Raw genomic sequence first — 16,095 nt, 5'->3', positions numbered from 1 at the left:
AAACTGGATGTAAAATTTTTTAGATCTATATGTGAAAAAATGTGTTCAGATGTGCATTTCAAAGGGTATCCTTGTGAAGATTACAGTTGTAAAAAATATTTGTATAGGCTATCACTTGAATCATAGTTAGCTGAACTTTAAATAATTCCTGTATACAGCTTCATATCAGAATTGGCTTTTCAACTTTTTACTAAAGTTCTATTTATCACTTAACAGCTATCTTTAACAAAGAGAATTATCACTTTGTAAGAATGCAAGAATAAGCACAGATCAACAGAACCACCTGGAGGTGCAGATGAACTGAAGTCTTATAGGCTCCCTCACCAGTTAAGTAACTAACTTGTGAGACTTCAGTTATCACAGTTCAAATTTATGTCTCAGGAAAATCACAAACTGCTACCTACCACGTGGTCATTTCTAGGTCACAATGATCTATTTCTAGGTCATTATGAATAGTTGAAACTTCAATATTCACTGTGAAATTTCCAAAGGCCTAATGTACGTGGTTAAAATTCATATTATGAGAAGTGACTGACCCCTAGTAAGATACATATACTGCATATCACCAAATGGAACTAGATGAGGCATTAACGTTAAAGAATACTTTTTTTTTTTTAAATTAATTTTATTTTTGGCTGCTTTGGGTCTTTGTTGCATGCAGGCTTTCTCTAGTTGCGGCGAGTGGGTGCTACTCTTCCTCGTGGTGCGTGGGCTTCTTTTTTTTTTTTTTTTTTTTTTTTTACATTTTTTTTTGGGGTTAATTTTTTTCTCCAGACAGCCACAAAGAACCGAGCCGGTTTCCCTGTGCCATGCGGCTGCTTCCCACTGGCTATCTACCTTACGTTTGTTAGTATATATATGTCCATGTCTCTCTCTCGCCCTAACACACCTCACCCTTCCCCCTCCCCATATCCTCAAGTCTGTTCTCCAGTAGGTCTCTGTCTTTATTCCTGTTTTACCCCTAGGTTCTTCATAACATTTTTTTTTTCTTAAATTCCATATATATGTGTTAGCATACGGTATTTGTCCTTCTCTTTCTGACTTACTTCACTCTGTATGACAGACTCTAGATCTATCCACCTCATTACAAATAGCTCAATTTCGTTTCTTTTTATGGCTGAGTAATATTCCATTGTATATATGTGCCACATCTTCTTTATCCATTCATCCGACGACGGGCACTTAGGTTGTTTCCATCTCCGGGCTATTGTAAATAGAGCTGCAATGAACATTTTGGTACATGACTCTTTCTGAATTCTGGTTTCCTCAGGGTATATACCTAGTAGTGGGATTGCTGGGTCATATGGTAGTTCTATTTGTAGTTTTTTAAGGAACCTCCATACTGTTCTCCATAGTGGCTGAACCAATTCACATTCCCACCAGCAGTGCAAGAGTGTTCCCTTTTCTCCACACCCTCTCCAGCATTTATTGTTTCTAGATTTTTTGATGATGGCCATTCTGACTGGTGTGAGATGATATCTCATTGTAGTTTTGATTTGCATTTCTCTAATGATTAATGATGTTGAGCATTCTTTCATGTGTTTGTTGGCAGTCTGTATATCTTCTTTGGAGAAATGTCTATTTAGGTCTTCTGCCCATTTTTGGATTGGGTTGTTTATTTTTTTGTTATTGAGCTGCATGAGCTGCCTGTAAATTTTAGAGATTAATCCTTTGTCAGTTGATTCATTTGCAAATATTTTCTCCCATTCTGAGGGTTGCCTTTTGGTCTTGTTTATGGTTTCCTTTGCTGTGCAAAAGCTCTCTTCCTCGTGGTGCGTGGGCTTCTCATTGCGGTGGCTTCTCTTGTTGCGGAGCATGAGCTCTAAGCACGCGGGCTTCATTAGTTGTGGCACATGGGCTCAGTAGTTGTGGCTCGCGGGCTCTAGAGTGCAGGCTCAGTAGTTGTGGTGCACGGGCTTAGCTGCTCTGCAGCATGCGGGATCTTCCTGGACCAGGGCTCGAACCCGTGTTCCCTGCATTGGCAGGCAGATTCTTAACCACTGCGCCACCAGGGAAGTCCCAAGAATACTTTTAAATCTAAATATATTTATGGGACTTGTTATGACATAAACATACCTTTGCTTTCTGCAGTGGTGCCATACGACAGCACATTACAGCTGAACAATTTTTACAAACTTCCATAAATAGTTTTTCATGTTCCCTGAGTGCAAGAGACAGACTGGTCCCATCCACCACCAGACCATGCTGAATCACATGGTCCTCTGTAATTCTAAAAAAGAAAATAATTATATCCTCTGTAAGATACTTTAAAGCCAGATTATTCAGACTCATCTAGTAAACAAAAGCTTCTTACTGAAAGATGGATCATTTACTCACAGACTTCACTGTTACAAAACTGGCATGTCAGGGAACAAACTGAGTTCTATCACTTGAAAGTTAAGATTAAGCAGAACTGAGAGTGACTGATATGATGAGTAAAACAGATGATATTCATTTTTACAATGAATTGGTATATACACGCAGTAACCATATTTTCTAAAATGTGAACTGTAACACATAATCTGAGGATACTCTCCCAAACTGTGAGTACGGAAAGTCTTACAAAAATAAAAGAAGTTACTAGTTATACATTTAGCAAATCCTAATTTTAAAAAATTAAATGACATCAAGAATGTTCAGGAAAATTTACAAGCTAGATTCACCGTAGGAAGGAAAGGAATGAAGGAATCATAACTGTCTCTTGACATTTAACCCTACAATGGACTGTAATGCCAGGTATTACGACGGTGGAACATGGATAACACCCCTCTTGTGGGCATACACTATACCGAGGACTACTCCAAACCATGACCTAATTACTGGCAGCTGGGCAAGCTACTTGTGACAAGAAAGAGGTAAGAAGAAGAAGAAAAACAAAAAGAAAGATAAGCTTGCATCAGTATGTAAATCAACTGTATTACTGAGCACACTATTTTGTTCAACTGCTTTACCCCGCTCCTCTTTTGGTAATAAGAGTTTCTCGTTGAAAGAAGCAGTGTATGTATATACAGATTTACATTCTGGAGCAAGCTCCTTATGCTGCTAAAGCCCAGCACTCAAAGTAGCACTGCACTAAATCTACCAAAAGGAAAATACTACAGTTCACCACTGGGTTCACAGTATAGCAAGACTGCTACTGAGAAACATCCATACATTTTCAATTTTTTTTTCAGCTTTATTGAGACATTATTAACATATAACATATGTAAGTTTAAGGTGTGCAACATGATGGTTTGATACACATATATACTGCAAAAATGACTACCACAACAAGGTTAGTTAATACCTTCATCCTTTCACATATTTTTTTTCTGTGTGGTGATAACATTTAAGATTTACTTTCTTTACAACTTTCAAATATATAATATAGTACTGTTAATTACAGTCACCATGCTGTACATTAGATCCCCAGAACTTATTCATCTTATATATAAGCTTATATATAAGTTTGTACCCTGTGACTATCATCTCCCCATTTCCCCCACACCCCAGCTCTTGGCAACCACCCTTCTACCACTAGCTTTTTAAAATTCCACATACAAGTATTTGTTTCTCTCTGACTTATTTTACTCAGCATAAGGCCCTCAAAGTCCATCCATGTTATCACAAAAAGCAAGATTTCCTTCTTTTTTATGGTTGAATAATATTCCTGTGTGTGTGTGTATACACACACACACACACATCACATTTTCTTTATCCATACACACATCAATGGACTTTTAGGTTCTTTCCATTCTTGGCTACTGTGAATAATGCTGCAATGAACATGGGAGTGTGGATATCTCTGAGATAGTGATTTCATTTCCTTTGGAAAAATACCCAGGAGTGGAATTGCTGGATCATATGGTAGTTCTATTTAAAATTTTTTCCATACTGTTTTCCATAGTGGTTGTACCCTCAAATTTTAAATGACAAGTGATAAGACTATTAAATGAGCAACAAGCTATAAAAACTAAATAAATACTGTAATTTTTTGTCTTGTAATACTTAATTCTTTTCTGTAAGTTAAAATGATGTCTTTCATAGTATGCCTAACAACTACTGTGTTGCACTACAACTAGTAAGTGGTAAACAATGAACAGTCACAACATAAAATTTTAAAAATGTATATTTCTTTTAATCATTCTCCAATATCCAAAATCAGCACCTAAACTATTCTTCCTCCCTGTTGGCTGAACTTATTTAGCAGCCTCTGCTGCCTCCAATGCATTCAGCGTGAGCACTACCTGAGCACATGGCCTCATAAGAAGAAGTAGCAGCCAAGAGTAGGATAGATCAGATCAGTTTTCCTTGGCAACCTTCCCACAGCATACTAATTAGGTTTTCCTCTGGACAGGTGTCATAAATCAGCATACTATCTCACAATCCATGGGGTGACATTTATGCAGTATGGAAAACCAGCTCACAGTTCTGGTAAACAGTAAGGTAGCATCTGCTTATTTCTGTAGTCTCATGTCTCAATACTTCCCACATCCTCTCCCATCTATTCCATTCTCTGGCCATATTTAACTACTATCAATTCCTTGAGTGAATCTCTCAGCTCTGGGAATTCGCATACATTGCCCCCTTTGCTTCTTGGTGTTACTCTCTGACCAGTTTACATTTCATCGATGGAAACAACATAGTCGTGAGTTCTAATGTAGAGCAAGAGCTTAGCCTAGGCTAAGCTCAGGCTAAGCTTCCCTCTTCTGTCCACCCACAGCTCTCTGTTCTTGCCTCAGTTACAATTCAGTTGTGATAGGTCTATGCCAATATATTTATTTCTGTTTTTCCTACACATTGTAAGTATTCTGGGAATAAATACACCTTATGTGACTCTGTTCCAAATGCCTAGATAAGAGATAATCATTATATGTTTGTGAAGGACTGGATATATACACTAAAGCTTTCAAAGGTATGGAATTCTTTTGCTATACCCAAGATTTTTAGAATAGATACTTCCTGAAAGTCTGTAAATCAAAATCCTATTGGCTTATACAGTTAACTCAGAAAATGCACTCCAGCAACTCCCTGGCAGTCCAGTGGTTAAGACTCTGTGCTCCACTGCTGAGGGCCCAGGTTCAATCTCTGGTCGGGGAGCTAACATCCCACAAGCCTCATGGCATGGCCAAAGGAAAAAAAGAAAAGAAAACGTACTCCACCAAAAAGATGGCATCTCTAAAACATAAGTTTCACACAGCAGGCCTAAAATTCATTTTAAGATATAACCTTCACTTTATAATACAGCTTTCGTACAAAAAGGGAAATGAACAATACCCATGATCTTAACAGACTCACTAAAAGCACATATATAGAAGACTTAAAAAAAATTCTAAAATAACAAGTAATTATCTTTAGATGGCTGTATTATGTTATTAACCATATCTTCTTTACCATTTTCAGTATTTTTTAAATGAACATTTACTATTTTTAAAATCAGGAGTAATATTTAAGAAGTAAATGATTCTGAGCAAATAGTTTGTATGTTTTAGGGAGTTCTTGACATTATGATACTTAAATGTTTAAGCAATCACAACAGTGTTGGCACTGCTCCAAAACTGTAGTATAATTACCTAGATCAATCACCTTTTTGAGCTCAAGCAAAGACCCTTCTGAGAGCTGTACTGTCTCTTTAAAACATTCCTTAAGTAAGTTTTTCTCTGATGAAATCCAGAGTTTAGTATCACATCAATCTCTGCATAACAAATGTAAATCAAGCACTGAATGTACATTGACAACTGTGGCACTGTCTTTTCGTATGTGTTTTTCTGCATTAATATTACAAGACTGCAAAGACAGGTACCTGTAGACTATCTTAGATGGCTACATACAAGCAACCCTGATGCTTACACTGAAGCACTCCTAATTTATTGTAAAAACAACTGACTGTGTTAAATGGGGGCTCCTAAATAAAGTTGATCTACCTAAAAAAGCAGATTTAGAGAAAAAGAGAACGCATTAAGAGCATAAGTACCTATGAAATTATCTTTGAACAGTAAAATGCAGATTAATTTCCGTTTGGTCATGTGAACCTCATCAGTGGTTGGCAAACGTTTTCTGTAAAGCGTTAGAAGTAAACATTTTGATTTTAAGTTTTGTGGGCCATGAGGCTAAATTGAGGATATTATGTAGGTACTTATGCTACAAAACAGGAAACAAATTTTGACAAAAAAAATTTTAAGTAAAAAAATATAATAATTAAGGGACTCTCTCGCCTTCTGAGAGGGTCCACACTGTCTGTGGAGTGTGTTTCCCCCAAGGCCTCTCGCCTTCTGAGATGGCCCACACTCTTGTCTGTGGAGTGTTTCTCCCTAAATAAATCCATTTCTTACCTATCACTTTGTCTCTCACTGAATTCTTTCTGTGATGAGACATCAAGAACCTGAGCTTCATTAAGTCCTGAGGCCAGTCTTTGAGTTCTGCGGGAACTAAGGCCTGCACCCAGGTGGAGGATGGAATGATGATGTTGACCCACATGACTTCAATCAACTAAAGCTTGGACTCTATCAATCGTGGCCCCAATTCTATGCTGAATTCTCCTCTGCTCAAGCCCCTTCATGAATATGCATGTACCCTTAACTTAAAACTTCCCCAAGTTTGCTGTTTGGGGGAGACACTATTTTAGGAAAGATTCCCAGTGTTCTCCTTACTTGCTGCAAGTAATAAATCTTTCCTTTTCCCGAAAAAAAAAAAATGAAGTACAATTTTTAAAATAATAGAAGTCTACTAATGAGGAGAACAGAAACCTTTTTATTTTGCAGGGGGAAGAACTCCAATTAATTTTGATTAATTGGGGTTCAAAGTTCATGTTTCCTATCATCAAAATCAATTGCACATGTCCATCTGTTAATGCTGATCTGTAATGAGATTTTACATTTTATTGCAAAAGAACCACCTGTAATGAGATTTTGTATTTCATTTTTGATTATGTCTTTTCCAACAGGCAGTATATTAAAGCATATTATCACTGAATAATAAACACTATGCTTTGCCACCTAATTTGATAATAATCAACACTCCACTGTGCTTTAAGAGTGTGATATTAAAAGTCCATTTTTCTTTTCATGTTTGGACATGATGGTTAAATACTGATAATAAAAATATACTAAAATGTCATATGGCAAAATGTGTGGCACGGAAAACATTAACAAGTTATAATTGTGTCACTGTGATTTGTAGTATATCAAGCAGCAGTGAGAAATGATAAAGCTGCTTTATAAGGTCTCTGTCCCAATTACTCAACTGTGCTGTTATAGTGCAAAAGCCTTCACTGATGATATGTAAATGAACAAATGTGGCTCTGTTCCAATAAAACTTTATTTACAGACACCGAACTTTTAATTTCATGTAATTTTCACACCATGAAATATTACTCTTCTTTGACTTCTTTTTCTTCCATTAAAAAATGTAAAAATTATTTTGAGCTCATGGACTGTAAAAAAGGCAGTGGGCCATATTTGGGCCCGTGGGCCATAGCTTGCTGGCCCCTGAACTCCATGATCCAGATAATTATATTCTTACCTTCTGGCAAGCTGCCTCAACTTTTCAGCACATTCACTGTCTGACGTCTGGTTTATAAGTTCAAGGATGTTCATGGTTCTGTGAAAATGTCCACATGACAAACTCACACTAACAGCTGTTTCATGTTTATCTCCAGTAAGTACCCATACTTTGATACCAGCCATTCTCAATGCTTCAATAGTTTCTCGAACTTTATCTTGTAGTCTGAAAATAAAAGAAACAAAATTAGTAGTAGAGGACACTTTTTTGACTGTATTTAAAGTATGAACCACAAAGTAAAGTAAGGTAATTCCGAACTCCAACCTAGGGATGTTATAGTATAGTAATATAACTGACTTTTTTTTCCATTAGGGAAAAAATAGGAATAAACAAATTAGTGACCACCTGGCTAATATAAAATCTACAACTGTGTGCTAACACGTTTGTCACAATGGCAATTCCAGAGTTGTGAGGCACTTTAGGTGATATGACATAATGATACTGAATGATCGCCTGGGTCAATACTGCCTTAATGAGAACATTTGTGCATTCTCACAATTGTAAAGTTTCCTTCCCTTCATTTTGGTTACTGATAATACTACTGTAAATGTATTTGGTTTTCTGAAGCTCACAGGGTATTGATATATTGGAGCACTATGTAAACTTAAATGTAAAATCTACAACTTCATATTTTAAGAGTGTATCTTCAAAGTTGATTTTTATAGAACCAACTAACTATATAATCTTCATAAACTCATTTTCTTAGAAAGTCTTAAATTTCAAATTAGAAAATTTTCTCCTTTTTCGGCAAGAAAATCTCTTACCTCATTAGTTCAAAAATCAGACTGTGGACAATAATGGTCTATATATAACCTCAGGGAGTCTCATAAATCTCATGAGGACAACTGAAAAGTAAATGAAACCCTAGATTTTAAAAAATGCAATCACCTTTAGATCTAGGGGGTAGAGAAAAACATAACAATAGGCTTAATTTGTAGAATTCAATTTAATTCAAGAAACTGTGAAACACACATGGAGAGAGATGCTGGGAACAAAGGCAAAGAATAAGTAGACCTCAAGGAATTCACAGTCTAACAGAGGAGAAAGTCTTCAACAAATAATATACTGCCTACAAAACTACTACAACAGAACTACCTACAAAACATGGAGGCTTTCCAAACAAGAGAACTTTTAATACTATTAGGGGTTAGGAAAGGTCTTCCTGGAGTGGGGGTGATATATGAACTATGGTTTATGAATAGGTATACACAGATGGATAAGGGAAGAATGATCCAGGCAGGAAGCACAGCCTTGCCAACAAAAAAAGGCACAAAATAGAACACTTTTAACTACAGTTGTCGTCCAGTGAACTAGACAGTTTGGTACTGTTGAAATGTAAAGTGGAAGGGGGCAGTGGTAAGAGGTGAGGCTGGAGAATTAAGCAGGAGCTTAAAATCTTTGTATGGAACACTGAGGACTAGTCTAAAAACTCCAGACTACAGGCAAAACTATACACGGCTGGATTCTTTCAACTATTTCAGATAGCTGGCTAGAACAAAAATTATATATATGGACTGGGAAAAATTAAGGCTTTAATTCTCTATTTTGATTTTAAGTATATTAAGTATAAAATGTTAAAAAACAGAATTTGTCATAAATTAGAAACACTTGGCTAGAAAAATTCTTATGAGAGAAAAATGATATTGCCTATTTGTCTGATACTTACTTGTCTTCTACTGCTGTAGCTCCCAGTAATATCAGGTCTTTCTCTATGAACTGGAAGACATCTGCCAATTTCTCTTCCCGTTGCTGCAAGGCAGTCCTGGCTTCAAATAAATGTCTATCTATTTCCTCATACTCTTTAGGTGTAAACTCTCTATAGGCCATACACAGAGTTCTTAGCCCTTTCTAAAATAGGAAAATTAAAGACAAAAATTGAACAAAGATAACTAATGGGGAATTAAGAAGTCATTGAAATAAACTGAGGAACCCGTTACCAAAATTCAAGTATAAATAATTTAAAAAGTACTATCATCTAGTGATAGGAAATAAACTGTCACAAAACCCTAGTTATCTGAGTTACGGGACACATATTATCTATCATAGCTCTTGCAATTTTTGATGAGTTCTTAAACAGCTGCTCAAAAAAATTAAGGTCACTGAATTGTAGAACATTATAGAGCCTAGACAGGATCATAAAGACGATCTACCTGTGATTTTAAATATGTTTTACCAGGAAAGCCAAAAAGTTCTATAATGGTACCTTTAGGACTGTCAAGAGAGAAGCAGCCCCAGGTTCTTCTCTCCTGTTTTAACCACTACAACTCCACTTTTATCAATTTATTTTTTCAGACAATTTGTTTTAAGTCTTTATTGAATTTGTTACAATACGGCTTCTGTTTTATGTGTTTTTTTTGTTTTTTTTGGCCGCAAGGCATGTGGGATCTTCCCGAGCAGGGATTGAACCTGCATTGGAAGGTGAAGTCTTAACCACTGGACTGCCAGGGAAGTCCCCACTTTTATCTGCTTTAAAAGAAATTTTTTTTAAGCAAAGGGGACTATAATTTCCTGAGGGTTCATGATATGACAAATTCACATTTCAAATAAAGAAGCCTGTAAAGTGGTCATTATCAACCAAGCAATACTTTCTAGAGCCACTGAATGAATGATTTTAAATTGTATCATTATACCTTCATTGGTGAATTGGAATTTCACAAAACTTAGGAATATATATTTGATTATCTGATTCTACCAGGTGTAAACTTTTCTTATGGTGTTAATATTTGAAAGTTGGTATCTAAATCTGAAAGCTTACAAAAGTCCTTTTTCTTGCAAGACATTTTCCTCAGAAAAACCCAAAATAAATGTTCTAATAGTAGGACTCAGCAAGGGAGGGTTTTAAAATACTATATGACACTACTTAGCAGATTTCTAAATGTGGTCATTCCTTGATTTACAAATGACCTACACCTATAAACACCTGCTTCTCTTAAATAACATTTAAGAGACTATGAGAGTTACTAAATTAATTTGTTCCACAACAAACATTTATTGAGTGCCAACTACGTGCCAGCATTTTTCTGGATTAAAATGACAGAAAAGTAGAATAGAACTTCCCTGGTGGTGCAGTGGTTAAGAATCTGCCTGCCAATGCAGAGGACACGGGTTCGATCCCTGATCCAGGAAGATCCCACATCTTCCTGGGATGTTGCTTGCCACGGAGCAACTAAGCCCATGCACCACAACTACTGATCTCGCACTCCGCAGCTACTGAGACCACATGTTGCAACTACTGAAGCCTGCATGCCTAGAGCTGGTGCTCTGCAACAAGAGAAGCCACTGCAACGGGAAGCCCATGCACCGCAATGAAGAGTAGCACCCCCCGCTCGCTGCAACTAGAGAAAGCCCACACGCAGCAACAAGGAGCCACCGCAGTCCCCGCCTCCCCCCAAAAAGTAGAATAATGCCTTTGTTCTTATGGATATTATAGCGTGGTAGATGAACTAGACCATAAACAAATAGAAAGTAATGGGAGAAAAGAAACCATAAGTAAGTAAAGGAGGCAGGTGGGCAGCATTTATAGAAATGCAGAAGTAAGAGATCATGAGGCTCTAAGACTGAGACGAAGCTTCTTAATACGTTTCTTCTTCACATGAATTGTGGCACTTTGTTTTTGTAAGATTTTCCTATTCTTTTATTAAGAGGGACATAATTCACATACCATAATTCACTTCAGTGGTCTTTAGTGTACTCACAAAGTCGTGCAATTGTTATTACTATCTAATTCCAGAACATTTGTGTCACCCCCAAAAGGAATTCCATATTCATTAGCAGACACTTCCCTTTCCCCACTTTCTCCAGCTCCTGGCAACCACTAATATGCTTTCTGGCTCTATGACTTTGTCTTTTCTGGGTATTTCATATAAATGGAACATGTGGCCTTTTGGGACTAGCTTCTTTCACTTAGCAATCTTTTCAAAGTTCATCCATGATGTAGCATATATCAGTATTTCATTCCTTTTAATGGCCAAATAACATTTTGTTATATGGATATGACACATATCATATATGGATATGACACATCAGTTGATGGACATTTGGGAGTTTCCATTTTTTTGGCTATTAGGAATAAAGCTGCTAAGTACAAGTTTCTGTGTAGACGTATGTTTTCAGTTCTCTTGGATGTATACCTAGGAGTGAAATTACCAAGTCATATAGTAACTCTATATTACTCTATGTTCTATGAGGAATTGTAAAACTATTTTTGGAAGTGGCCATATCATTTATATTCCCATCAGCAATGTATCAGGGTTCCAGTTTCTACACATACTTGGGATTTCTGTACGTCTCTTTTTTTTTTTTTGGTGGGGGGGCCATGCTGCACAGCATGAAGGATCTTAATCCCCCGACCAGGGATGGAACCCATGCCCCCTGCAATGGAAGCATGGAGTCTTAACCACTGGACTGCCAGGGAAGTCCCTCGCTTTTTAATATAGCAATCTGAGTGGTCCTTGTAGCCATAAGTACTCTGGCTGTACTAGGTGTACTAGGTGCAAAGAGGCCTGCTAAAATATAGCAGGTTAAAAAAGGTCAAATTTTAACCAACGAATGAGGAGCCAACATATAATGTAACAGAACTGCAGAATTTCTATAATTTTTGATAAAATACTAATGCAAAAATGAAACCCCAAATCTTTCATATATATATATTTTTTTAGCGGTTTTTAAATTAGAGAAATTTGCACTTACCAAAGCAAATTCATCTACATGAATTCTTGTTTTTTCTATTTCTCCACCTATACATTCCGGGAGAATTGATGATTCGGCTCCTTTAACAAATAAAAGTTTCTCACCTAAAAAGAAAAATGAGTCATCAAGTTCTTAGTATTATGTAACTAAAAATTCATGAACATTTAAATTGGTTACCTGAAGGTGCCTGAACAATTACACTCATTCTTCTACGATCTGAATCAAATTCCAGAATATGAAGCAGTTTGTACCTAAGGAAGAAAAAATAAGAAAGACAAAATCTGTACTTTTTTGAATAATATTAAGTGAATATTTGGAAAGAATCCCTATAAAAGATAAAATGGTTCATTTAGAACAAGAAATTAATCTCAATTACATTTTTCAAGATGATGGATTATGAGTCATTAATAACACAAGATAGAAAAAGACGGAACTGACATTTATTAAGTACTTACCAAATGCCACGTACTTTACATACCTTATATCATTTAATACCCATGAGAACCAAAGGAGGTAGGTCTTATCTCATTTTACAGGTGAGGACTATTAAACTCAGAAAGATACACTCATTTGCCTTAAGTCAAATAAGCATGTGAATGGCATAGCAAGGAATGCAATACATAGCTGCCCAGCTTCATGTTTTTCCTCACTAAAAAAGGTGACTGATTCTCAACTCTTTTTTCTGCCTAAACACACCTGAGAAATACGAACACTCACATTAGTAACAGAGACTCACTACAGCAGTGATTCTGAACCTATGACAGGGCATGTCTGTGCAGTTGGGGGACACAAAGGTCTCTCTAGGGAGCTGTAAAAGAATTTGTGTGGATGGGTCAGGTGTGGATTGAAAAGTCTTCTAGATGAATTTATACAATGATGTACATATGGAATGTTTTGGCACATCTCAAAGAAAAACACTGAGTAGAATGGTTTATAAGTTGATAAAATGAGCTAGACAGGCTCCCAGATAAAAGTAGCCAAAGACTGGGCACTATTTAGTTCAGAAAAGCATAGTCTGGAAAAGCACAAGTGGAGCTGAGATATGATCAGAAATGATAAAACCACGAAAGATATGAATGTGATAAGAATGGACTAATTTATCAAACAGAGGAAATACTGGAAATAATACAACAGTTCCTTAATGTTTGAAAGATAAAAATCATAGGAAAGATAAGGAAGTTTTTATTTAGTGAGTAGAAATTTACAAAACTCATTATCCTAAGAATGTGTAAAAATAAACACATAAGTAAATTCAAGAACCATTAAGCTAAAATACAGATGAAAGTTTTAGAGCATTATACTGTTACTACCATGATGAGATACAATGTAATACTGACATCATTCTAGAGCAGGTGTCAGTAAACTTTTCCTGTAAGGGGCCAGATAGTAAATACTTTAGGCTTTGAAGACCATATATGATCTCTGCTGCATATTTTTTTGCTTTGGAAAACACTTTAAAAATGTAATTTAGTTTGCAGGCTGTACAGAAACAGTCTGTAGGCCAGATCTGCTTTCTGGGTCACAGTTTACCAATTCCTGTTCTATAGTAAACACTTAATATACAGAAAATTACAATATAGAAAAAAATTACCGTTCCAGTTTTCCAAGTGTTTTAACTTCCATAGTTTCTCCAGAATTGCCAATAAATACAATGCCGAATCTAGGGAATAAAAGGAGAAAGAAATATAAGATTTAAAGGATGATATTTTATAATTCACAATATAACTAACTTGAATAAAATCATTTAAAATATAAGTTTAAGATGTATTTTAAAGTTATTTCCTTTGAGTATAGGATTATTTTTAAGAACTTGAAGGATGAGAGTAGATCCAAAACAATACATACACAAGTATTTCTCACAAATTATATTGTTTATATTTCACAGTAACCAGACTTTTAAAGAGATCTCTTCAAAATATGACTTAATGCAAGCTTGACAACAAAATTAATGACATTTCAAATTCTCATTTAAAATACTTTTATGTGTAAATATACATATAAATAAAATACCTTTATGTGTAAAAAAATGTAAAAATAAAATACCTTTATGTTTCTGAATTTTGTCTGAGAATTTAAAATTATGTTCTTGTATTTTCACATTTTCATTTAAAAGGTATTTTTCTGAAGATTTGAAAATTAAACTTAAACTACCTTGCAGCAGCTTCCACGAGAGCCTTTTCATCTGGTGAAGATGCATAGTACTCCAACTGGGAGGGTGCAAGGTTGGTTTGCCAGGGACCATCACCAATTCCATCAGTCTGAACACTGCTAATCTGCACAGTGTGACAGAGACTGACTGCTTTAAAGAAGAGATCATGTTCTTTAATCTGTAGAAACATAATTAATATTCATAATAAAATATACCAATGCCAAATAACATATAGGAACATGTAGGAAACCAGAAACAAAATTCTAAAAAATGCCAATACAGCTCACAATTTGATAAACTAAGATGTAGAACAAGAGTGCTACAATTCTGAATTGCATAAATAATAGTTGGTTGCTTCTGAATCCCAAGACTAAAATGTCACATTTGCTTATGACCCTTCAACATCTGAGTATATTTTTAGGAGGCAAAACCAAATTGCAAGCAAAGGTGAAAACTCTTTTGTGGAAGAACTGAGATCTCAAAAGCTCTATTAAGCTCTATTCCTTAGCAAAGTCTTTATTTCAAGGCAGAAAGGGCTTTCTTTAACTTAGTCCCATTTAAATACCCAGAGAACTAAAGTAGATGCATATATATATATATATATATATTTCTTTTTTTTTTTTTTCGGTACATGGGCCTCTCACTGTTGTGGCCTCTCCCTTTGCGGAGCATAGGCTCCAGACGCGCAGGCTCAGTGGCCATGGTTCACAGGCCCAGCCGCTCCGCAGCATGTGGGATCTTCCTGGACCGGGGCACGAACCCACAGCCCCTGCATCGGCAGGCGGACTCTCAACCACTGCGCCACCAGGGAAGCCCTATATATATATATTTTTAGTGGAACATTTTATTTATTTATTTATTTATTTATTTTTAATAGATCTTTATTGGAGTATAATTGCTTCACAATACTGTTACTTTCTGTTGCACAAAAAAGCAAATCAGCCATACGAATACACATGTCCCCATATCCCCTTCCTCTTAAGCCTCCCTCCCTAAAGTAGATGCATATTAAGCGACAAGTTAAGCTGGCTTATGACTATAAATTTTCAGTGCTGAATCAAAGGATAAACATTTCAAAAGTATATTCCTTGCCCCACTAACACTTAAACTTTTTCTCCTACAACCCCCCAACTAACAAAGAATTACTATTTCAAATGAAACTCCTATTTATTAACTTAAAAATTGCTTACTAGTTCAGTTTCATTTTCAGGACTGGTTCTAAAAGAGGAACTGGTTGCAAGATGGGATAAGTTGTTAAGATGGGATAAACTACTAAGATAAGATAAGTTTCCTTCTGAAGAGTCTGGTGTTGGTCCTTCAGATACAAGTCTACCACTGATTTCTTGGTATTTTATACCATTAATTGAACATTCCCGAAACTGCATCTCATTTTCGGTCAGTGTACCAGTTTTGTCTGTAAACACATACTCCACCTAGAGATAGAAAACAAAAGAAAACAAATCTTTATGTTCAGGGTATTATGTTAAACAAAAAAACTTTGTACTCTGGCTCCTGAAGTTGTTTACCTATTAACATTGATATACTCATGTTAAGAGTCTTACTTATAATCTGAGCACAAGCAAATAATTAAAGATGCCACAGAAACAAAATAGGGTAATACAAAATATTTAAAATCTATATACTCTTTGAAGTCTGTGGCATCTCTAGGTTCATGTTCATCTATAGAGTTGACATAATTTCTGTTGAACAAGCAGGAG

At 35.9% G+C, this 16,095-nt stretch overlaps 1 protein-coding gene across 1 annotated transcript in view; it reads right to left on the bottom strand.

Moving 5' to 3' along the window:
• ATP11B (ATPase phospholipid transporting 11B (putative)) overlaps positions 1 to 16,095 on the bottom strand; it is a 124,238-nt gene that overhangs the window by 44,352 nt on the left and 63,791 nt on the right. The window contains exons 13-20 of the mRNA XM_007468922.1: positions 15,568 to 15,810; positions 14,380 to 14,555; positions 13,820 to 13,888; positions 12,406 to 12,479; positions 12,229 to 12,332; positions 9,206 to 9,387; positions 7,501 to 7,704; positions 2,077 to 2,230 (exon numbers count right to left, since the gene is read on the bottom strand). Of these exons, the coding sequence (XP_007468984.1) occupies positions 2,077 to 2,230; positions 7,501 to 7,704; positions 9,206 to 9,387; positions 12,229 to 12,332; positions 12,406 to 12,479; positions 13,820 to 13,888; positions 14,380 to 14,555; positions 15,568 to 15,810 (1,206 nt within the window). The remainder of the gene's footprint in view (positions 1 to 2,076; positions 2,231 to 7,500; positions 7,705 to 9,205; positions 9,388 to 12,228; positions 12,333 to 12,405; positions 12,480 to 13,819; positions 13,889 to 14,379; positions 14,556 to 15,567; positions 15,811 to 16,095) is intronic.

This window comes from Lipotes vexillifer, unplaced genomic scaffold (assembly GCF_000442215.2).
Source record: "Lipotes vexillifer unplaced genomic scaffold, Lipotes_vexillifer_v1.1 scaffold263, whole genome shotgun sequence".
NCBI classification, from domain to species: domain Eukaryota; kingdom Metazoa; phylum Chordata; class Mammalia; order Artiodactyla; family Lipotidae; genus Lipotes; species Lipotes vexillifer.
Note: the sequence above shows the minus strand (reverse complement) of the source record. Positions and strands in the feature narration are given on the sequence as shown.